At 44.7% G+C, this 23,544-nt stretch overlaps 2 protein-coding genes across 4 annotated transcripts in view; both read left to right on the plus strand.

Annotated features, from left to right (window-relative positions):
* Window positions 1-1,395, plus strand: part of abca12 (ATP-binding cassette, sub-family A (ABC1), member 12) — a 73,343-nt gene extending 71,948 nt beyond the window's left edge. Inside the window, 1 exon segment of the mRNA XM_030344002.1 lies at window positions 363-1,395. Coding sequence (XP_030199862.1) covers window positions 363-467 — 105 coding nt within the window. The 3' untranslated portion in view covers window positions 468-1,395.
* Window positions 1,396-2,855: 1,460 nt separating this feature from the next.
* On the plus strand, window positions 2,856-23,066 carry bard1 (BRCA1 associated RING domain 1). 3 transcript variants are annotated; one of them, XM_030343519.1, is made up of 11 exons: window positions 2,856-3,043; window positions 3,143-3,199; window positions 3,784-3,932; window positions 4,615-5,654; window positions 6,351-6,431; window positions 7,442-7,614; window positions 11,612-11,741; window positions 12,464-12,596; window positions 14,401-14,493; window positions 19,470-19,567; window positions 21,217-23,066. In XM_030343519.1, exons 1-11 carry the CDS (start codon window positions 2,952-2,954, stop codon window positions 21,562-21,564), a joined length of 2,394 nt encoding a protein of 797 aa, XP_030199379.1. In that variant the 5' UTR covers window positions 2,856-2,951; the 3' UTR covers window positions 21,565-23,066. The 3 variants fall into 3 exon arrangements, with proteins under 3 accessions (XP_030199379.1, XP_030199380.1, XP_030199381.1); XM_030343520.1 differs by having other exon boundaries at window positions 4,639-5,654; XM_030343521.1 differs by lacking the exons at window positions 19,470-19,567; window positions 21,217-23,066 and adding an exon at window positions 16,788-17,429.
* The last annotated feature ends 478 nt before the right edge of the window (window positions 23,067-23,544 follow it).

A 23,544-nucleotide genomic window follows, 5' to 3' on the forward strand; every position in this document is an offset into this window, starting at 1 on the left:
TGATAAGGAAGGAGAAGCCTTAAGGGGAGAAAAAGGGTGGATAGTGTTGGGGGTGCACGGTGGATTGTTATAGGGCCCGTGGGACATAAGAAAGGAGTTTATGCTTTTGAAGAGTGAATATTGGCTTTAACTTTAATTTGAGTTGGCACTGACCCAACCCCGCCCATGTGGGATTGGTCTCCGCCATATTGTGGGGTGTCATGGCCATGGTCAAGTTGGGAAAGAAAATGGATGGTTGGATGGATGGATGAATGGATGACTGAGTGGATGGATAGATGAGGCTTGATGAACAGGTTTGTCATGTATAGATATGTGAATGAACATGCAGATCATCATTAAACAACAAACCTCCCCCCTCCCAGGTCTTCATCAACTTCGCAATGGGGAAGATCGGCACAATGGACACCATCCCCATTCACAACGAGGAGGCAGACAGCCTAGACCCCTTCGGCCTTATGCCAGTGTAGGAGTAGGACACCCCCCCCCCCATACACATCAAAATAAGGGCAAATGTATTGTGTCAAGTTATCGTATACCGTAATTTAACCCGTTGTTTCTATGAAGAATGAGCTTTAGCCACTTTAACCGCATGATGGAACGACTGCACAAGTGTTCTTTGCATTATTACTCGTCGCTTATACCGGTCACTTTAATGTGAATTGTCTCTTCTCAACAATGCAGTGGACTCTGAAAGGAATCAGGGCAATGACATCTACTTTATTTTTTATGTACGCTCACTCACACACACACACACACACACACACACGTTCATACGCCGGCGTTCACACAGACACACACAAAAGCACACATTAGCCAAAGGACAAAAATATCTTACTTTATTACATAATTGCCCTGTGTGGGGTAGTGACATGTTTATATGTTTAAGTTGATTTCAATGATAATGAAGGCAAAAATGAACCGTATAGAATGTACATTTTGTTTCTCTATGGTGGGGGGTATAATTTATTAGCTGAATAGTTGATCTACGGCAGTTTTTCCTATGCATAGTATATCCTAAGGGTACAAGAACTATGTTCCAAAAATAACCATTTTCCATACAACCATGTTACTTTGATCAATCTTCCAGATCAAATCTCCAGATCAATCATCCACGGATAGGATCAGAATCACAGGTCTATGTGTATTAATTGTCATTTTTGCAGTAAACATCATTTTTCCTACTACTTACATTCCAATCTAGCCATATGTGCGCTACCAGATTCAAACACACACATAATAATCATATAATCTGTGACAATTTTCATCCTCTTCCTCATTATAACTTTTGGTTGAAGAAGGAACGAATCCAGGAATGCCTTATGGGGGAGTTTTTTTAATCTGAAAATAATTTGATGAATGTTTTTATAATTCAATAAAGCATCTGACTTAATACAAGTGTTGTACGCTGTCTTCCTGTGCATGCCTTTCACATCGTCATGATGCTTTGCCATGTTTGACCACAATTGATTTGAATTTTTATCATTATTTTTAAGGTAGACAGTGTTAACATACCAATGGCAGCACTCTGATAATCCTATAGAGGCAGATAAAGTAATTTCCATTTTGGAAAACGCACAAGGATACAATATATAAGCAGGGCCGGATTAACAATTTTCTGTGCCCTGGGCAACAAGGCTCAAGGCCCCCCCCCCCCCCCCCCCCCCCCAAACAATCGTAAAGTCGCTATCATCAGAACTTGGTGGCTTGATGAGTACTTATTGAAAGTTTCAATTGTCTTGACAGCAAACAGCTAGGTAGGCCTTAACTTAACTTAATAGGCCTCACCTCCATTACCACTGTTAATGGCTGTTAGGGCCGGCTGCCCTGGGGAGGGGGGGGTTCATCAGGGGGGATAAGGTGCTTCGGGTGTGACCTCTATCGCGTTGGGGGTCGGAGATGCCGGAGGAAAGCACCTGGCCACACACACACTCACTCACTCACTCACTCACTCACTCACTCACTCACTCACTCACTCACTCACTCACTCACTCACTCCCTCTCACAAACACCTCCCCAAACCCTCTTGTAATCTGTCCTTGTCCCCGTATAATTCTTTATGTTTTGGTATATGTTACATGTCTGTCACACGTATCTGGGTTTTGTCGTGTTATGTGGTGTCTGTAGATGTATGTTTGCACTTTGAAAAAAAAAAAAAAAAAAAAAAAAACCTTGTCAAGGGCCCCTTTGATGTCACGGGCCCTGGGCAAGTGCCCAGTTGCCCTAATGGTTAATCCGGCCTTGTATATAAGAAGAACGGGTATCAAACAAAACAAACATATTATGTATCTTTTTTTAAATTATAAATATTGTTATAATAGAAAAAACTAACAAAAGACGAACCAAAAACAATTACAATTGATTGACTGCAAATATCATTTTTTTTGTTGGGCTGACATATTTTTGCATTGAGAGGTCCGCATAGAAACATTCGATGTTCCATTCAAGTTCCAAATTGATTCAACTCCAAAAATATGCCACACAAGAGAGAGCCTGAGAAAGAGTGGCTCAGAGAACCCAACAAACAAACAAATTAGATTTTTCCAGCTTCCTTATATAAAAGGAACTATATTATACTTTTCTATTTTCCTACTTACAAAAAAACACAACAGACAAAGTCGTTTATCTTTGTTAAACTTGGATTTGTGACATAAGAGGTGGCCGGTAGGCTTAGTGATATATTAATAAACTTTAATAATTATTCCAGTTAAATTACTATCAACCATTCAACCATTATCAGGAAAAGTAATATGATATTTTGTTCTATCATGATTCTTTTCAAGAGGCTTTTTATTTTTACTGACGTCACCGTATTTTCCATGGCAACCGTAGCCCTTCCTTAAATTGGCGGGAGAAGATGAAACCAGGAAGTATTTTGAATAATCCTTCGTGTTTGTTGTCAACTTGTCTCGTAGATTTTATAACCGTGAAACAAAACAAAGGAAACCTTCAATATGGCTGATGAGGTTTCGAACTTTACAGGGGACTGGACTCAAACTAAAGATGCAGTAGCCAACTTTAGACAACTGCTACTTTGCTCGAAATGGTAATAGTCAACGCTGCGGAGAACTCAGTCGCCTGTTTCCCTGATGGATCTTTTATATTCTATTATATTCTCACCACGATTTTGATTATTTATCAACAGCTCCAGGTTGGTGACAGAGCCGGTGTGCCTCGGAGTGTGTGAGCACATGCTTTGCAGGTAATGCTGAATTCTCTACGTCAACATCTGTTAATGCATAAACAAGTCCGCTAGAGAATGAAGTCTAATCTAATGTTCCCTTCTCACTGACGGGACGTTTTAGCCTAGGGTTCATTTGTTGGCATAAACCGTATTTATAGGTTGTCTGCGACTTAAACAACATTACTAAATCAACTTTTAGTGTCTTTGTTGATCAAATAAATATGCACGCACCAAAATAAGTTGGTTGGCCATCATAATAGGTTGTGCAGAACGAGCAAAAAGGCAGGATAGCTGTTGAACGATCGAGCCATTTCAGATTTGATCAAATGTGCCCGTGTGTCACAAATCACCATGTTAAACCAGAGAATGTCTAATAGGAAAGTTGTAGACATTCTGGTTAAACTAAAAGTGATGAGTTAAACAGGATATGCGTAGTTGGCGGTTCCCAAAGGGGTTTCAGAAATGTATTTCAACTTGTCACAATGTCTTTATAAATGTGTTTGGCTGTCTTATTGTCGGTTTATTGTTTGGGTTTAGTCTTTTTTTTCATCTTACCCAAGGGTTTTATAAAATCCAGTTGTGTTTACAATTTTTTGTAATAGATCCTGTGCTGGCCCTCGGGCAGGTGATGGTTGTGTGGTGTGTCAGAGTCCTGCCTGGGTGAAGGACCTGCAGATCAACAGACATCTTAGCAACATCACACAGCTCTTCTGCAGCTTAGAGTCCCTGCTCAGCCCGACAGTTACCACAGGTAAGAAGAGTAATGCTCCTTGCGATACTTTTTCTATTACTATCCTTTTTCTCCTATATTATTATCGTCGCTCCACAAACTCTCTCCACAAATAGATGAAGGAGCAATTTCTCTACTACCTCTCCAGCTTACTAATTCTCAGAATTATTATTGTGTTTGAATAGTTCCTGTGTTATTTAATCCGGAATGCCCGTCCGCCATCCATGTAATGACACCAATTATACATTGCAATTAGCCCATCTGTCTTGGCCTGCAAGTAGATCTGAGTCGTGACAAAGCTGCTGTGGCGACCGTGCCTGCACCTTGCCCTCCATCTGACAGCTCTGTGGCGCCATCGCTCAATTAATGAGTAGCTATCTGGGAATTAAGTGACTGCGCTTAACCCAGAAGGGCACAGTCCTAAAAGTGAAAAAAAACTGGCGTGGCATGTGATTATTGGTGAAGTGGTAATACATCTTTTATTTTTTTCTTTCTAAAATGTTAGGAAATACAACATTTCTGGTTCAGGTCTCTTCTGTGACGTGTCACTAATTACGCATTGCAAACCTTACCTATTGAAGGATTTGTCTTGTCTTGATAAACTGGGCCACACAGTAACTTCATATGCTAAATAGATTTGTCAATTTATATAATTCAGTAAATTATAATGGATTGTAAAATAAATGCATCTTGTTATTTACAGAGCAAGCCCCTTCTCCTTTACAAGCAAATCCCGGGTACGAAAAAATCCTGAAGCACCAGCAGAACTTTAAGATCTGGTTCAGTCCTCGGAGCCGCAAGGTCCGCTGCAGGGTGCAGAAGCCCTCCCCCGATGACGGCCCGCCAAGCAAGGCACCCAGCCCAGAGACCACCCCTCAAAACCCTGACACCAGCAGGGTGGAATCCACGGACCTCTCCATCTTCGACTTCATCTCCTCTCAAGACTCGGGCTCTGGCTCCTCTTGCCCACAAACCCGGGACGATGCGAGGAAAACCAGGAAGCGGCCAACTAAAAGTGGCCCACACAGGAAGCGGGCGGTGGCGACCGTGCGACTGACGCGCAAGCAGAGCAAAGGGAAACTGAAGGTGCAGAGACTGGAGACCATCAACCAGCAGTGGGAAATTGGTACAGAGGTAGGACTGTCGGCACATGCCGGCAGACCTGAGCGGAATCCTAGGCGGTCCATTAAAAGAGTGTCCTTCCTGAGCCCGGCCGGGTCTCAAACTCCCGGTAAAGCAGTGCCCCAACTAGAGAACCCCGTCTTGGTGAGCGGGAGCATTGAGGGCGTCACACAGGGCCGCAGTGAAGCTGCAGGGATCCCTCCTGTTCTGGCCCAAGTCCCAATCCAGCCGTCATATAGCACACTGCCCGAGCCCACGGAGCCTACCAGACAGGACAGTGTCCCTTCCCCTCAGATTACACCGAAGAGACCCAGATCTGAGGCATGCGACCCCCCAGAGGGCACCCCGAAGAGACCCCGGATCTCGCCCGGCCCTCGCAGCAAGAGGCTGACCGGGGGTTGTGGAAATCCAGCCCTCCTTACTACCCCTCCATCGCTGGGGAGGTTAATGTTTGGGAAGAGCCCCCACAGATCCAGGGAAGGGCAGGGAGAGAGTCCAGGCTCCATCGGGAGGAGGTCTCCCGCCCGCACACCGGTCGGCAGCCACTCCCTCCAGGCCAGTCCCACGGTCATGAAGAGGAACCACAAGGGGGAGACTCCCTTGCATCTAGCAGCTATAAAGGTCAGCATGTGCTAGCATGGGAATTGCTAATATCCACCAGGACTCGGAGATAGGATAGACATTTTCACATGGTCATTTTTCTTCTCAGTATTTCAATGAATGGGACTGCCTTTTTGATTAGTATGCTGATTTCACACACATAGCTGCCATTTTAGATAATCTATTCCCATTAGCAGGTTTGAATGATTTAAAATAATTCTTGCATTTATTTAGCGTTAGATTAACATTTCGTCTCTTCCTACTCCGGTTCATTTCCGGTTTGGTTATTCACTTGGATACGCTTGTATGAAGCTCTCCGTTGCAGTTTTGATTTCTTTATCATTATTGTTATTTAATTTCCTTACCATAATGATGTTATTCTCAAAACGATCTGTGGGGCATTCACCAGCCCGTGGAGCATAAATGTTCGTACTCTAATCCGTGTAAACATAGGCCTAATCCCTCCTTAGATCCTCGACAAGGTAATCAATGGCCTGCTGCTGAGCACAATTGATAAAACTGCAGCGCTTATGTTGCTCTAGGATAAGAGGCTGTGTTTATAGGCGGTTAGGCTTGGAGGTTCCAAATACTGACCTCAGACATCTCTCGTTCTCGTTCTCGTTCTCGTTCTCTCTTTCTCGTTCTCTCTCTCGTGTTCTCTCTCTCTCTCGTTCTCTCTCGTGTTCTCTCTCGTGTTCTCGTTCTCTCTCTCTGCAGGGAGATGTAGAGGCTGCCAAAGAGCTACTTGACCAAGGGGCAGACCCGAACCTGAAAGATCATGCTGGTTGGACCCCTCTGGTGAGACACACGCACATGAAAACATTGACCCAGTTGATGTCAGTTTTTAAACTATACTTAAAATGCTTTCAGGAGAGGTATGTTAAGAGCCAACCATACTTATTTGGCTTACGTGACATTCATACCATGATTGTACTTACCTTGCATGTATTGGGCATTTCATTTATTATTCAACCGGGTAAAAAACGGGAACCAGCTGTTGTTTGTTGAGTTTTGGTGTGCTACACTTCATTTGCCCTACCGCCTGATAGGTCAAGGATGCTTGGTTACATTCCAGAGTGGAACTTAAAACTGACCAAACAAATGGTAAAAACAAATGTTTATTTTTTATTTTTTTAACAAACTAAATTTGACCTTTTTGGTATGAAAATAATAGCCTGTGCGGGGATATTTGTTGGTGATGCTTCACACCGCCCCACTCCAGATAGAGCTATTCCCTTCAAGAGGCACTGAAAAAGCACTTCATTCACCGAATCAATTGGACAATAGGAGCTAGTAACCCTGGAGTCTTTCTTCCATCCTCAATCCCTTTTTTGTGTAAAATAAAATGCATGCAGTTCATAGTAAAATGTTCAATGTTTTTTTTCAATGCCAAACATTTGTGACTTTGTGACCGCTTTAATACTTCTCCCAGGCGTCATGGAAATGGGTTGGATTAGATGGGTACATGTGGATACCTGATAACCTTGAAAATCCTACCAGCTGTCAAAAAATCAGAGTTTAATATATGTCAGATAAGGACTCCTAACTTTCACTATTTCATGCGGAAAATGATCCCTTCTGCCCTGGCCAAAAAATAAGAAAAAGATTATTTGTGTACTTTCAAAATGAAAGGATCCATATTGAAAGTGAAAAAGCATCATACTCTTCTTCAGTATGTCTAAGCTGAAGAAAAATGTGTCAAACAAAGCAAAAGCGTTTTCTTCCACTCCCCAGTGTAACCATGCAGATTGTTTAACAGCCACACCATGACAGCGTTGTGACACAGTCTTTGTGTGCGTGTGTTCCAGCACGAGGCGTGCAACCTGGGCCACCTGTCGCTGGTGGAGGTGCTGCTGGCCCGCGGGGCTCTGCTCAACACGCCGGGCTACGAGAACGACTCGCCGCTGCATGACGCCACCAGGAACGGACACCCGGCCGTCGCCAGGCTGCTGCTGCAGCACGGCGCCTCGCAGAGCGTGCTGTGAGTACGACGAACCAAACTCGCCTGTCCTCATATCGCTCACCGCAGCCTGAAAATTATGTGTTTTTACTCGCCTGAAGCAGAAGAAGTTTGTAATTCCGAGTCTCGAGAAATGCTTGGAGGGAACCAATCATAATGTTGAGGCCACAAGTTCTGTCAACGTAGTTTAAGTTGAGACTGTCATTTAATATGTTGTGCGCACAATTAAGGTCATCGTGGGAACAAAACACATTGGGCACCTCCTTGGCTCCAAGAGGTTTCCTTGAAGGGTAAACTGCAACACTAAATATCTAAAATTCCTTCTTTTGGCTAATGCTAGGCCCACTAAAAGCCTTGTTCTGGTTCAGATGGAGAAGCCTATGCATGCTTTATGCAGTAACCTATATGTATGCAAATGCTTTAGCATTCATTCAATATAAGGGCTTTCCCTCTTGAGAAAGCCAAACTATTTCCCGGTCTCTCCATCCATCGCCCGGCTGTCGATAACGATTATGATTGATCGTGAAGCGGTATTCATTTGAAGGAAAGAAAAAAAAAGTGGGGTGAATCTGCGGCCATTGATTGAGCCCCCTCTCCCCATGATGGCTACCAAAGCGCCATTGGTCACAGCAGGCTAGCAGAATTGTTGGCAGATGGCGGGGCCGGAGGGGTCGGTGTCACAGGGACACACATTATTCGTTGGGTGTTAAGCCAAGGCCATCTCAGCTGGGTACCCGCTGTAGGGCAGCTGGTTTTGGGCCACCCTAACCTACACTATTCGTGGTCGAGGGTCGGGACTGTTTTCCTTCGACTCACATGTTTTCTATTTAATTGTCTTTCATAAAAAAAAAAAAAAAGAATCAATTTTATATATATTTATATATTTCTTCTGACCTCGTCACTTTGATGGCTGTTGGGCCGCTGACAGCACTTAGTCAGCCGCCGCCGCGCTCCGCCACCACCCCTCCCCCGCCCGCCGGCGGCTGGTCAGGCCGCCGGGGACGATCCGTCATGATGCCGCTGACGAGATGTATGCTGTTCTTGTCTGCCACGCGCCATCAATTCATTCCAGAGCGCACACGGGTGCACGTTCGCACGCACACGGCAAGACAAACAAGCACACGTCCGTTGTGAGCCGGAGCAAGGCTGCTCGGGATGCAGTTAGACGGAGTGGTTGTTCCAACGCAATAAATGGATTGATTGGTACAAAGAGGGCAACTCAATGGCTCGTAGATCGGAAATGGTTTTCAGATACGGTCCGGGTCACCGACGGAGAGGTGTGTGTGTGTGTGTGTGTGTGTGTGTGTGTGTGTGTGTGTGTGTGTGTGTGTGTGTGTGTGTGTGTGTGTGTGTGTGTGTGTGTGTGTGTGTGTGTGTGTGTGTGTGTGTGTGTGTGTGTGTGTGTGTTCCACATTTGCTCTAGGATTTAGCAGTATTATATAGCTGTATTAGGAGTTAAATGTCCGATACAGCCCTTCATCCAGTTAAAGTGCTGTGTGTAGGATTTAGTGGCATCTAGGTGGCACCCCCCCCACCCACCATGTCGGTTCCGTTAGATGCCACTAAACACACAGAACCTTTTTTAATGGTGAAAAATAGGGATTTTTCATCTATTTGTAAATACATGGTGGTTTTTTCTAATTGTAACAGCCGGCTTATTGGATATCATGTAGAAATCCCCAATTGCCTACTAAGTGCTTGTTAGCATAAAGTAATTTAGAATAGATCCAGTCTGTAAAATTATAGTTTTTAACAATTTGTTTTTTTGAGAATGTTACGCTATCTCAATTGTATAATTCAAGTGCGTACATAACCTTTTTTCACTTTCAGGCTACATGACATGGCTAGACATGGCTTCTACGTATTGTAATAACGGGGATCCAGAATTGCCTGGGAAATCCCCAGAGTGTTGTCATTAATGGCTTTGATGACATTAACGGTATTAATCGCGTCATGGTCGGCCATGTTCCAGCTATAGCCGTATCCACTGATGTGTGCCCGGTTCATTCAAGTCCCCGCTGCAGTCGCTACGCCTCGCTTCACTGAATCGTGCAGAATGCTGAACTCAAATTAGGACCAGCGGTCTTTGCTTTTCCCAGAGGTCCTTGGTTATGATATGCAAAGCAAACATTGATCCACCTAAGTAGAGTAGACGCACACATACACATAGACACTGATACACACAGACACCAAAATGTTTATTGGTGTATCCCTAGTACGAAGTACCTTAGGACTACTTGGTGGTGTGCTCAACATGTGAATACCTGATTGGACCTCGGGTGTGTTGTGCAATCAAAAACCTCATCTCAAACTTATCCCTTGGCTCTCTGGGCTTTTCCTGATGATTGTTTGTTCTTCTGTACACTGCATGAGTCTCTCTCCCTGCCTTCCACCCACCCGCTCTCTCTTTGTGCCAAATGTTCCTCCTTTTTCATTCCCTAATCAGAGGCCATGTTTTCCTTTTTTGTCGCACAGTTGACAGCAGTGTTTGTGCGATTGGGGGGTGGGGGAGACCACCAACAACAACATCGCTATAAAGTTATCATGCGCGTCAGTAGTGTGTTTTTAGTTTAGGGTTGGCTGGCGGCGTTCAGTGTTCAAGCGGTTTCCTGCTTCACTGCCATCCCTTTTCATTTCAAGATGGGGAACGAAGGTTCATTAATTAAATTGTTTCCCCTTACCAATCGCACACAGACACACGCATACACTTCCGTCCACTGGCACACTTCCAGCTTCACTCCTACACGCATGTAAGAAATGTGACAGCTTTCGTGAATGGATTTCCACCGACTTACCCCCCCCCCCAACCCCCCACCCGAATGCCCACAGGTTTTTCCCGGGGCCTATTATTTTGCCTTTTCATAAAATAATATGTAATATCAATTGGCGCGCATGCTGCGTAAACCGAGAGGAGGTGTGTGTGTGTGTGTGTGTGTGTGTGTGTGTTGCATTTGTTTGTGATTGTGATAGTGTCGCGGTGGGGGGGAGGTAGAGGGGCGGGTTGGGGGGATGCTGTGGGTATGAATCCAAATGAAATATTTTATGGACCAGTGGTCCTATTAATTGTCCCCCTGGTGTTATCATTGCTGACGCCTAATCTTGCAGACAACCTGCCGGGCCCTGCTTCCTGCTTCTTTCGCTTCCTCTAATTCCCTTCCTCCCAGAGTGTTTTTTTTTCTTTCTTCTTCCCTTTACTCCCTCAAGGTGACCGTGGGTCTCTCGCTTGTCACACTTGAGGGAATCTGTCTTTCTGGCAGATGAGCTCATTGATCAACACACGGCGCGGTGACACAAAGGGAAAGCCGGGTTGCACTTTCATCTTTGTGTGTCAGTAGCTTACTGCGTTGCAGATGCCAGTGCTATGGTGTGCTACGCTGTCTTTTGCCCGCCTTAAGTCTTTGTAAAACCACCTCTAAAAAGTTCACTCACACAACTATGGTTATATTCTTAAAAGGACTGTAGGCTCCAGAACACAGATGTATTAATTTCTGAATCATGTATATCTATACAAATACTTTAATAAATAAGTTGCATGGAAACATAAGAGACGAATGCAGCTATTTTGAGATTGTATGCGATTGTTCCCATAATGCATTGGCTCATTCAGTATTCTGCGGTTATCGTCAGGGCTAGGAACTGCGGGAAAGCTAGACATCATGGGAATATAAACCCGAAAGTGGGCGCCCGTAAATATCAACTTATAAAATCTGAGCGAAAAACCATTTGGAGGATATTTACCGAACACAAAGTTGCAAATTCCCAGTCGACCCTTTCAGATCCAAATCAACACCAGACTTTGTTTAACATCTCTTGTTCCTCAACTAAATGGAAATTTAAATAAACGTTGCTTGGTTCTTGTTGGTCTTACATTTTTCCACCATTTCCAGCTCCATGAGCACATGGAATAATATATAGACTGTGTACTGCTATAGGATGTCAACGTGCCTGCTGGTATTCGTCGAGCGTTGCTCATGTGCCTAGCGTGTAAAGTATTCCTTTTTCTTTGATCTTGTCTCAGTAATCTTTATGGGAAGCGGCCGGCGGACTACGCCTTGAGCCTTGAGATGCGCGAGGTATTCAGGTCCAGCCCTGTCACCCCCCAGCCCAGCGACCGCTTGCTGGTCGGCTCTCCCTCCAACCTGGCTATGGTGAGTCTGAAGAGGGATCCGCTCGGTGCACTTAGCTCAGCTCACTTAGCTCTTACTACGTATCGCAAGCAGCTTGTGATATGCTGTGCGTGAAATGTACTTTATCAATAAAGTTTGACTTTGACCTGGTGCGGCGTAGCTGCAGGACAGCTGGCGGAGCATGCAGCCCCACTGCAGAAGGCGTGATGGCTTAATTATAATAAAGCACCATGAGCAAATGCATAAGTCAAAAAGGAAAGTGTTGGTGCAGCTCTGCCCTCTCACGGTGGCGATTACGGTGCATAAAAAAAGAGCGCACTGTGCAGGATTTAAACTGTTTTGCTGAAGTTAAATAACTTGCAAGTTGCAACTATGTGTTTTGACCTTTTCAAACAGCTGGAGGCACACTTAGATTAAAGAAACTGTTTTTGTACAACTCTTTAAGCAGTTTTTGTTCCCCCCCCCCGCATTTATCTATAGTGTTAATGAGCCTCTGTATTTACAGGGGTCTGTTATGAGTGCATTTAATAACAGTAGAGTATAATTGGGAACTTAAACGATAAGATATAAAGCGGTTTCTGTTTTCCCTTCAGTATAAGCTTGGCCAAGTGATCCTCTAAACAAGAGGATTAATGATAATATGTCTTTATCAGATACATAGTGGCCCTTTCTGGCTCTTGCATGACCTTCACATCCAATGCTTGCATCGCTTCCACCTGTGACTTGATTGTATTCTGCCATAGATCAATTCCAATGGGAAACGGGACGAGCAGATGATTGTGTTGGACAGTAAGCTTTCCAAAACCCAGCAGAAGCAGCTGGCCAAACTGGCCCAGCTGCTGGGAATGAAACGAGTTGAAACCTTTTCAGGCTCAGGTAAAAGTTCTTTGAAGTGTCATCAAAACCTAAAGTCAAACTGCATGCAGCACTTGGTACTAATTTGAGCAATTAAGACATTTTATAGATGGCAATGATCTTAATTAACTTACTCAATGAAATTGATTCAAACCTTGGATTTAAGATAAATTAGCAATTGTTGTGATATAACTATTGTAAACATTTGAATGTTTAGCACGTGGTTTATTGTGTAAGGTTCTTTCTTTCATAATCCTATTAACTGGCATCCAGTTTCCTTCTAAAGCTTGCATGAAAGTGTTCTCTAGCAAGCCCTGTTCAGTGTGCCCAGTGGTCTCTTGGGATTTAATTTGTGCTTCCCTGATTAACATGCAAGGAAACTGTTGCTAAGTGACTATTAAACACACAAATATTAGATGCTTGCAAAAACTGTTGCCGAAAGGCACACTGGCATTCACCAAGTGTTGGATAATTTAGTTTCTTTTCGCAAATGTTCTATTACTAAAATCTTCACAAGGCTCAAAACCCAAGGATGTGGCAGTAATTATTGATGACCATCTAGGTGTGCGAGGGATTGTCCAATCGATGTGTGTGTGCCCGCTTGCACGCGGTTAAAAAAGTAGTACAAAGATCAGGATTCATGCCTCGTCTTGGAGACATGTTTATATCCCTGTAGTGGCAGCAAGATGGCAGCTTACTATCCGCACCACACTCTTGCGATGGCGTGCAGAAAATGGTTAAAGTGATTCTTTTATAAGCTGTTTGGAATTGCAGTCAGTAAGACGACAGAATACTAATGGCTGGTGGGGGGGAAAAAAGGAAAAAGCACTTGCTCACTCTTCGCTGAGCTAGCCAGACCGGAGGGGTTTGCAGTTGATGCTTTAAAGAGAAACTTTCATTTTCTGAACCCGTGGCGAGGAAAATTTAACACACATCAGCACAGCATGTAAGAATGTTTTTTGTTCCTTTTTTTTTGCCCTCGAGTCATAATTACAGCCATTATATTACTTGTCTTCTGCTGGGGCTTGTTGACTGAGTGAGGTAATAAGCCGGCTATTCCCTTTTTATGAACTAATAATTCTGCATGTCCTTTTTAAGCAGTTTCTGAGCGGGGCTTGGAGGTGTTCTGTTCTTCGTGTTGAGAGGTGTCTTTATACTGAATACAGATTCTAACATCACTTTAGATGATCCTTTATCCTCGGGTGCTGCCTGTCAATCCAACACTGGTAGTGTTTGATGTGTAACACTCACTCACTCACTCACATACAAGCGGTTTTGGGTACCTAGAAAAAGCAACATATAATTAACAGTTGATAACATTTATAAGTCGACTAGATATATTGGGCAAATTATAATGCATTGAATATTTCATACATTGTGATTCAGTTCTATTTTGTTCATCAGTTTGTGCACCAGATTAGTGAAAAAAGCATCAGTTAGTTGGTAATATATGGTTGATATATAAATCGCACCACGTTTCATTCCAGCCGTAGCTCATTGTTGTGTTTGGTGTTGGTGTTTGTATTGGATACAAGTTCCAATAACCTGGAACATGCAGTTTTATTTCCTAAGATGCATGTCCGATAACCTGTAACATGAAACATTCCAATATTGTCCGTGCTTTTGATCTGCTGCACCCCTAGTGGTAGTAGCTACACCTGTGTATGTGTACTGTTTTGATGCACCTTTTCAAAGGGTCAATCATCAAATGCAACTTTATCAACATGGATTGCTACAATGCACAACATATGTGGCTCTATCGACCATGCAGGTCTTGCAAAGGTTTCAATAGCTTAATACTTGTTCCCCCCCACATCCTCTCCAGTGAGCCATGTGGTGGTCCCAGATGGTCCTGCACCCACCACCCTCTCCAGTCTCCAGGGAGTTCTTGCTGGCTGTTGGGTTCTAGGATACAGCTGTGAGTATAGGAGACCCTGACCCATACTACCTATAACCTCCCCCACACACACCTGTTTGCTTATGGCAGTCTATCAAAATCAAAGGTTGTCGATGGAACAATCGATTCCTCAAATAATCGCTTCAGCAAAACTACTTATCCTGTTCCATTTTCTGTCCATCCCTTTCACAGGCGTTTCATTTTCTGTGTAAGCCTTTGTCGTATAAACCAAACTGTAGGCAATTACTTAAAAAACATTCCTTTTTTACTTCACATAGATTTTATTTATTCATTTTTATATTTTAAGAATTAAATATTGTGTGTGTTGTGTTTTGGGGAAATACTGCGGCGGCGTTTCTAGGAGATGCCGAGAACCAACTCACTTTTTGTCACTTGACTTAAAACGGGTTCCAAAGAAGGAAAAAGGCAGACCTAGGTTCCTTATTGTTGTGGTATTCCTGCCACAATGCATTCATCAACAGAACACGATGCTGTTGTGCCTGTCTCTCTGACATCCTTCAACTACGGTTTTTCTGTTTTCAACAACGAGCAGATGTTGAGAGGCAGCTAGCTTCAGGGGAGAAGGGAAAGATATCCATCTGTCAGTGTTGCCTTAGCGGACCTCATTGGGTTGCGGCTGCATCTTTGTCAACTGTGTGTGTGTGTGTGTGTGTGGAAGAGTGCCTGTGCTCGCAGATGCGCCCTTTCTCCCGCCGTCAATTAACTGCGTTTCACATTGCAATGTGTCGAGGGGAGCTTCAGTGTCTGCTTGGGGTTTGGCCGTGGCAACTTGTGTGTCTGGAAATTATCACGATCTGAGATAAGGGGTGACTGGTGTGCCTTAACAAACCTATTTCCTACTACAGTATATCTCAGTGGATTTGCAAGGCCACATTGTTGGGCAATAGAGACATCTGAAGCTGCAGTAGCAGAGTTTTTCTTCATGCATGAGAAGGGGAGGAGATAGGGAAGGGGGGTGGCAAGTTGGAAACCTCTCGGGACCATCAATTTTTTTTTTTTGTAGTGCAATTTGTCACTTGCACTACAGCCATCACTTTTGTTAAATGCTATGTGTGTTTATGAGATTACATTTTGAAAGTTTGCAAAAATTTCGGGTATCTCGCTGTGACTCGATCAACCCTCCTTTCTGAATTAATCCGTGGAGATGGATCAAATATAAAACACAATTCCTAGCTGCAACCGGACCACATCTGGTGGAAAGTTGTAATTTTCCTATCATCGTATCCAAGCATTCTTGGTGGGGTAATAGTATGATTAGGGACAAAACGGGCTTAATGAATGACACCATGTCATCGCACCATTTATTTGGTTGCCATTTTGAGCGGCCGATGCGAAACACAAGGGGGCTTTTAGTGTCCACACTGCCAGCTTCCTTGATCTGCCCATCATAATAGGTTTGCTGTCCACACAGCGAGTCAGGCCTCCCCCCCCCCCCCCACAAACCCTCTTCTGTCTGAAACGTGATTAGTTCCCCTGAGCTGCACTCATCCTTCTCCTTTCTTTGTGATGAGAGAGGAGAGAGAGAGAGAGAGAGAGAGAGAGAGAGAGAGAGAGAGAGAGAGAGAGAGAGAGAGAGAGAGAGAGAGAGAGAGAGAGAGAGAGAGAGAGAGAGAGAGAGAGAGAGAGAGAGAGAGAGAGCGCGCAAACACCATTCTGTAGAGGATCACACTTTATAGAGGTGTACATCCCTGGTAAGCCTCACCTTTCAGCTAATAGCTGCTTCCTCTTGATATGACCTGGTGGTGACCGAGACTAGCCTGATGGGGATGCACATGTTATCCAAGGCTTGTTCTTTCTCGAAGAGTTCATCCAGAAACAGAGGATGTCAGGATGTCCTCCTATACTTGTCTAGCTTTTGTACGCACACACTCACTTTAATTTTCACTCTACACGCATGCACGCGCGCACACACACACACCCCCCCTCGCTCAAGGAGTGAACTCGTACAATTAGGCTGAAAGCTTGAGATGCAAACGCATGGATTGTCCGCTCCGCAGCTCCAGCGAGAATGGCATTAGCGCATATGCAAATGAGTGTTCAGCACTTGGCTACTGGACCGAGCATATCGTCCAGAACAATTAACCCCAGTATCTCCCCTCTCCCCTGCATGGGAGCAACAGGCCATCGGCACATGAAAGTGGTGATTAAGAGAGGTGTGTGTGTGTGTGTGTGTGTGTGTGTGTGTGTGTGTGTGTGTGTGTGTGTGTGTGTGTGTGTGTGTGTGTGTGTGTGTGTGTGTGTGTGTGTGTGTGTGTGTGTGTGTGTGTGTTGTCCCTGTCTTGAGCGGCCAACAGTTCTGTGCTGAGAGGATGTGTACTGTGGACCATTTGTGACGGTGAGTCACCACATCCCACTCCCTCCTCGGATTCAAGTCGTATGGGACATCTCTCGGACACCTTGCCCACAATGACAATGCAGTGAGCTGCAGTGCAAAGCCATGCCTCTGCAGGAGAGATCTGTCCCTAAACTAACACGTCCTCGTGCTGCATGTTGTTGACTGTGGACATCAGAAAGATAACGTCTTCCTAGGCAATACTAGTATACTGTACATTATGGTTCACTTTGTCTGCTGCAATATTTTTCTCCTGTTGTTTGCCCGGTTTTTTGGGGGACGCCTAGTTATTCATTTTTCCTACTTTGCAGGGGTATTTTATATTCCAAAATAGAGATTTCACACCTCACCAAAGCGAATGAAGACATTTGATTAATTTGATTTCACCTTGTGAATGAGAACGTTTTCGAAAGTAAACATTTGCTATGAAACCCACCCTGAAGATGAACCAACCAAGTTTTTTTTTATCTGATCTTCCCCCTAGCTTAGGGAGTAAGTGGGTGTTTATAGTTAAATATCAATGAAAACCATAAAAGATGCCTTTTTATTCACAATAGGTAAATAATTGACTGCTTTAAAAATAAAACATTTGCAATGAACCCCATGCTTGAGCTGAAACCTCCAAGCCTTTTGTTTTGTCGTCACCCAGTGAGTTAGTGAGCGTTTATAGAGAAATGAAAATGAATGCATCAAAGATTGGTTTAATTCACATCAGATAAATAATTGCACCATTCTCACCAATATGGAGAGTAAATCAGCATCTTCGAGGTGACTGATGAGTTAAATAACAATGTAAGCGAGTAAAGGTTTTCTCCTATATATTTAGGGTCCCTGCTCTAATTCTGTTTGCTGAAAAGCACTGCAACTTCTCCGGCAACAGCCATTAATAACGCTAATGATTTGGTCTTGAACCCATCTGGGGAAGTGACCCGCATGAGTAGTGTTTTTTAAACGCACATTCATTTCAGAAATTCTGAAGAACATTGGGCAGCATTACATTGGTTGATCATTCATTATTTATCAACCATATAAATTTGAATAACACCCTCCCATGCAATTTTTTTTTTGTTTAATAGTTGAATAATGAGGCAGGGGCGCATAAAATACTGCCATCAAACCAGGCCGATAAAGGCAGCTCAACAGTTGATTCCTTGCTATAATCATTTTAATTCTATCATTAGGTAGATTTACAATGGTTTTTCATCGCAGCCATTGCAAGAAGGTTCAAGCTGTTTTTGCCTTCCATCATTATAGAAGCTTTTATCCCCAGCGGCTTCCAGCAAACCTTTAGTTTAAATGCTACGATTTGTTCTCATTGTGTATTTTATGTCCTATTGCACTCTGCCGTCCCTGCAGTGGGGGGGTCTCGATGTGTTTCTTAACCCACTGGGTTCAGGGTGTCTTTTCTATGTATATGTGAGGCATTCAGGTTAGGTGGTACCATCAAGTATGAAACCCATTGACACCGTTGCTGTGTGTGAAGGCAGACTACAGATAAACAGGACTTGACGGGATGCTAAACCCGTTGGTTAATAAATCGCACAACAACTCTTGCAGTTGCTGCGACCGACCCCGACACAATGGCAATTTGATTGACACATATTGCACAATATAAAAACCATTATATATCCGCAGCCATTTTTTATTTCTTCCCTTTATAGCAAAGATAATGGCTGCATTTACTGTCAACATCAGCAGCATAAAAAGCTTTTCTGCTTTATTTTTCATTTCTTATTTCAGTTTCCTTCTGTGACACGCTGGGGATGTGAGGCTGGGTGATTTGAAAGTCTCCTCATGCCTCGTCCCTTTAGTCCCCCTTTTTTGTTCTTTCCCTTCAAAGTTTGAGAGCTCAAGTTTCTCTTCCCTACATGTCTTTGGGAAAAAAACAAAAAAACAAACGTCGAGCCAGCTCCGGGATGGGAAAAGCATGACAGTTGCACGTCTCTGATCCTGATCCTGGCCTCCCAGCGAGGAGGCTTGAACTGTGCTACAGTGTGATGCTATGGCGTGGCGGCATCATTAGCATCATTATGCCTCAGCCGTTTCTCCCACTCTATTATTCTCTGTCTCTGTCTCTGACTCTTACTTGCTCTGTCTCGGCCTCTTCCCCTCTGTCTCTGTCTCTCTCTCTCTCTCGGACTCTCTCATTCCGGTTCTCTCGGACTGTCATTCTGTCTCTCCCTTTAGAGAAGCTATTCCTCTCTCTCTCTGTGTCTCCTTAAACCGAAGCACCTGTCTGTTCAACCAGGCCTTCTACTTATTCTGCTCTTCCAGGCTATTGTTAAGTCAGTCTCTATTTATGGATCCATCTCCTTTTACAACATGCTAACGGTAACGGATAGAAACGGCCTTTTAAAAATCACTTACTCAGCTGGCACAATAATTGGCTCGCCACTCCCAACCCATCATCAGAGGAAAACAAATGACTATTCATCTATCTCGCTCTGTGTCTCCAATCCACTCTCGGCCCCCATCCTCCTCTCTGCCGGTCATCCACCCCTGGTCCAACCGCCTCACGCAGTTAAATTGATCACCCCTCATCAGTGGTTGACCTGTCGCGCGTCGTACACCAAACGAATGTACCGAGTTATACGCCTCTAACTTCTCCTTGATCATCTTATTATTCTCTCTCTCTTTCTCTCAGGGGTGAGGGAGTGCCTGCGGGCGGGGGAGTGGCTTCCGGAGCTGGAATACGAGGCCGGAGGCGGGCCCAGACGGGGTCGCATCAACAAGTATAACCTGGTGGGTCTAAGAGAGACACACGCGTGTGTATGCAAATCTACGCATGGGTGTATATATTGATTCTTTAGGACAAAGGAACAGCCCGGGAGCAAACAGTAATTATGTGCATGATGGCTGCACATCTTATTGAATGGATGGCCGTGTCGCAATATGATTGTGATCGCAGTAACTATATTGCACTGCCACTGGCTGTCCGTAATCGCAAAAAGTTGTAATGTCTGCTTTTTTAGGGGGAGTGTTTTTATCCGATGTGTGATGAAAGGCACACGTCGAATAAAACCGGTGACTTTGAGAAGAGTCGGGTTGATATTGGCTCTCGAGCGACGGGAATAACAATTTAGAGTATAATATCGTGGACGGTCGACATTATTATTTTTTTTTTAGGATGTATCAAAAGTATATTTGCTTTGTCAAAACGCCTCTCTAGCAACATCCACAATCACATATTAGTCATTTAGATCCCTGAGGGAAATATTTCTTCCGATGAACCCGCTGCCACCTCGGTCAGCACACCAGAGAACACCTGAGAGACCAGATATTGGCACCTTCAGCATTACATTTCGTAGTCATCCCTGCTTGCTTAACATTATTCCTCTCATTGCAAAGTCCATCAGCCCCCCCATAGATAAGCAGCAGTAATTATAAAACGGTTGCTCGCACACAAGGTAATACGTCACAATCGTGAGTCAATAAAACTGCTTACCTTTTTAGAAAAAAGGGGGGGGGGGGGGGGGGGTCAGAGAGAGAGGCCGAGAGAACTCGGGAGAGAACCAATTTAAAACCAGAAACAATTGAATTCATTGATGCTGTAAATAAATCGGGGCATCCGCAGTGGCCCCAATTCATCGTTGCTTTAAATGGAGAGTGCTGCAGTGTTTGACTCAGGAGAACCAGGAGTTGTCTCTTTAGCTGAGACATTACCAACACAAGCACACAAAAAACACACGCATATGCATACAATAGCTGTACACAGACAGCCACCCATTTAAGCACTGCTGGCAATGGCCTTGCAGGGGGGTGATGAGAGAGGTGCGTTAATTCAGCATTAAGGACCAGCGTCCACATGTAATTTTCACCTGCCGGCGTTTTTGGACAGCCCTCTTGTCTTTAATTAGGATTTTGTGCACCCGTGTCTGCTTTTAGCAGCCCCCCCCCCCCCCAATTCAAATGCATAGTTGAGTGCCTTTATTCCTAAAGGAAAGTGTGCCTGAAAACTAAAAGTATCACACGTAGGTGTGTGTACACTGCAAAGGCAGGGAATAAAATATAACCAGAGAATTTCTAAATTAGCTTGATAATGATCCTAGGAAAATAGACTTACAAAAAAATAGACGGGACAGACAGACACTCATTGACTTTCAAACTCTAAACTTACTTTGACTTTTTTTAACGATTGAACGATATGTCTTTTCAGCTACAAACATCCACAGCAATGTTACATCTACTCCGTTAGGTCAGTCAGTCTGTCTGTCTCCCGGGCTCTCCTACCTACCCCTAACAGTTCCCATCCATCAGCACAGTGGAGACGGACACATCCAGTCTCGTGCCCCCCCCCCCCCCCCCTCCTCGCCGTGTTGTCCGCTGCACTATCCTCCCGGCGTCCCTCTTTTATTCATGGCTTTGTCGTATTGATTTTCTATTGGCCCCAGCTCCCGCCGCTCTTCGACGGCTGCTTCTTCTTCCTGCTGGGCTCCTTCGGCGCCCCGCCCAAGCAGGAGCTGCTGCGGCTGCTTCGGGACGCCGGGGGCCAGCTGCTGAGCCGCCAGCCCAAGCCCGACAGCGACGTCACGCAGACGGTGAGCGAGGCGGCCTACCACGCCGCGCCGGGCTCGGACCAGGCGCTGTGCACCCAGTACATCCTGTATGACCCGCGCGCCTCGCCGCACAACACCGCCGCCACCACGGTGCGGCACCGGGGCAAGGTGTGGACGACACCCGCATCCTGGGTGGTGGACTGCATCGCCGCGTTCCGCCTCCTCCCCGTGCCCGAGGCTTAACACTGGGATGGTCAGACTGACTCACTGCCTGCTCCCCGTGCCCGAGTCGTAACACGGGGATGGTCACTGACTCTCACTGCCTCCTCCCCTAACACGAGTCGTAACACGGGGATGGTCTGACTGACTCTCACTGCCTCCTCCCCGTGCCAGAGTCGTAACACGGGGATGGTCACTGACTCTCACTGCCTCCTCCCCTAACACGAGTCGTAACACGGGGATGGTCAGACTGACTCTCACTGCCTCCTTCTCCGTGCCCGAGTTGTAACACGGGGATGGTCAGACTGACTCTCACTGCCTACTTCTCGGTGCCAGAGTCTTAACATAGAGATATGGAGACTGACTCTGCACTGTCTTTCTTCTTTTGCAAGCGTTTCTTTGAACCGTCTGTTGATTGTGGGTTTGACTGCGAGATACTAGAGATACGTAAGGAGTGGACGATGTTGCACTGTCAAGCCTCAGCTGTGGATGTGGTTTGTTGGCCAGACACAGTGGAGGTCTGCTATGTCTTCTGACTGTTGACAGACCTAATGCTCCACTACATAGAAATATGAATTTCTATGTAGTGGAGTGAACAACATATTCCTGTCTACCGTCTATATGTGGTCAGCAGAAACGTTGAGTAAGGTTGTATTTGTTTCATGATGTCCATGCATGTTTCAGAAGAGGAATGGTGCTCAATACACTTTGAACAAATTATGTGTGAAGAGATATACTATTAATTCAAAATGAAACATAAATCATCGTAATCCTCTTAAAATGTCGTGCATTACTTTTGGCTCTCGCACACACCAGTGGATGCCAGAGTAAAAAAGCTTTTATAACAGTGGCTCACCAGAAAGGGTTAACTCTCCCATTCATTATTCTTGTCCAAACCCTCAAACATATTGATTGCCACGCAGAGTGGGAATACATACCGCATTTATTGTTCTGTTTTGCTCCTTTGCCAATAGCGCTTGAAAGGCAACCAAACTTTATTTGACTCTGTGTGTCTGTGTCTGAGGGGTCCCTGTGCACTCCCAAGGTCTTCTACTGGCGATCTTCCAAAAAGCCATTTTCAATGGTATTAGCCTGGGATGCGCCTAATTGCTATTGATTGCGGCATGCTGCATTAAATTGCTTCCCCCTTTTCCCGTCCATGATCGGGGGGTTGCGTGGGTTCGTGCGGGTGGGGGGAAATTAGTGGTGCGGACAGGACAGAAGCCTCAGCTGACTGGTAATGAAATGGAATGAGGAAATGAACTGGTGAGTAATGGCCTCTGACTCACTCGCACTACACCAAAAAACACAGGATTAGACACTGCTCCTCTTTTTCATTCTTTTGTCTTTTTCTATATCTCTTACTCTCTCCTCCCTCTCTTACTCTCACACTTCTTAGTTGATGGTGAAATACTTATTTTAAATCTATTAGGATAAGTTTAATCTACTGTACCATCTTAATTATCTAAAATACAAGGATCAAGGTAAAATTAGCAGTGTTTCAATAAAGTTCTGTTTAAAATCTCTTGCTTTCTCACTCTATGAGCCTCAATCGGTTACGCACAACAGAGATGATGTACTCGCCCAATTCAGGTTCTCATTGTTGAGACTGCCTATCGGGTGGGTCCACACTGGCATAGTTCCAGTCTCCAAACATAATTTGTCTTTTGTTGGCCTTGTCTTATTTTATGGTTGTTGCAGGTATGGGAATGGATGAGCTTGGCTCTTTTGGCTGTCCGGTATCTGGGTGGCGGTATGCATTACAGACGGCCTTGTGCGCAGACACTCCTGTGCATTGAGATGCCAGGAATGCCTCTGCAGTCAGCAGAGAAGAATTGCCCACTTGTGCAGTATTTGTTGTTGGTTGTTTTCTTTCTGCACTGCAGACTCTTCCTTTAGTCACTAGGATAGCGCTACATGTTAAAAAAATTCTTACTTCATGTCCAGCAGCTTTTGTGTTGTTAAGTGTTTTGTTTATGTGTATGCACACATACTCACACACAC

Source organism: Gadus morhua, chromosome 20 (genome assembly GCF_902167405.1).
Source record: "Gadus morhua chromosome 20, gadMor3.0, whole genome shotgun sequence".
Lineage (NCBI taxonomy): Eukaryota > Metazoa > Chordata > Actinopteri > Gadiformes > Gadidae > Gadus > Gadus morhua.

Bases quoted from the DNA above. Each gene is read 5' to 3' on its own strand.
- bard1 (XM_030343519.1), top strand. From the start codon at position 2,952: ATGGCTGATGAGGTTTCGAACTTTACAGGGGACTGGACTCAAACTAAA. The intron at 3,044-3,142 runs GTAATAGTCAAC...ATTTATCAACAG, and splicing joins CTGCTACTTTGCTCGAAATG to CTCCAGGTTGGTGACAGAGC. The intron at 19,568-21,216 runs GTGGGTCTAAGA...TATTGGCCCCAG, and splicing joins GCATCAACAAGTATAACCTG to CTCCCGCCGCTCTTCGACGG.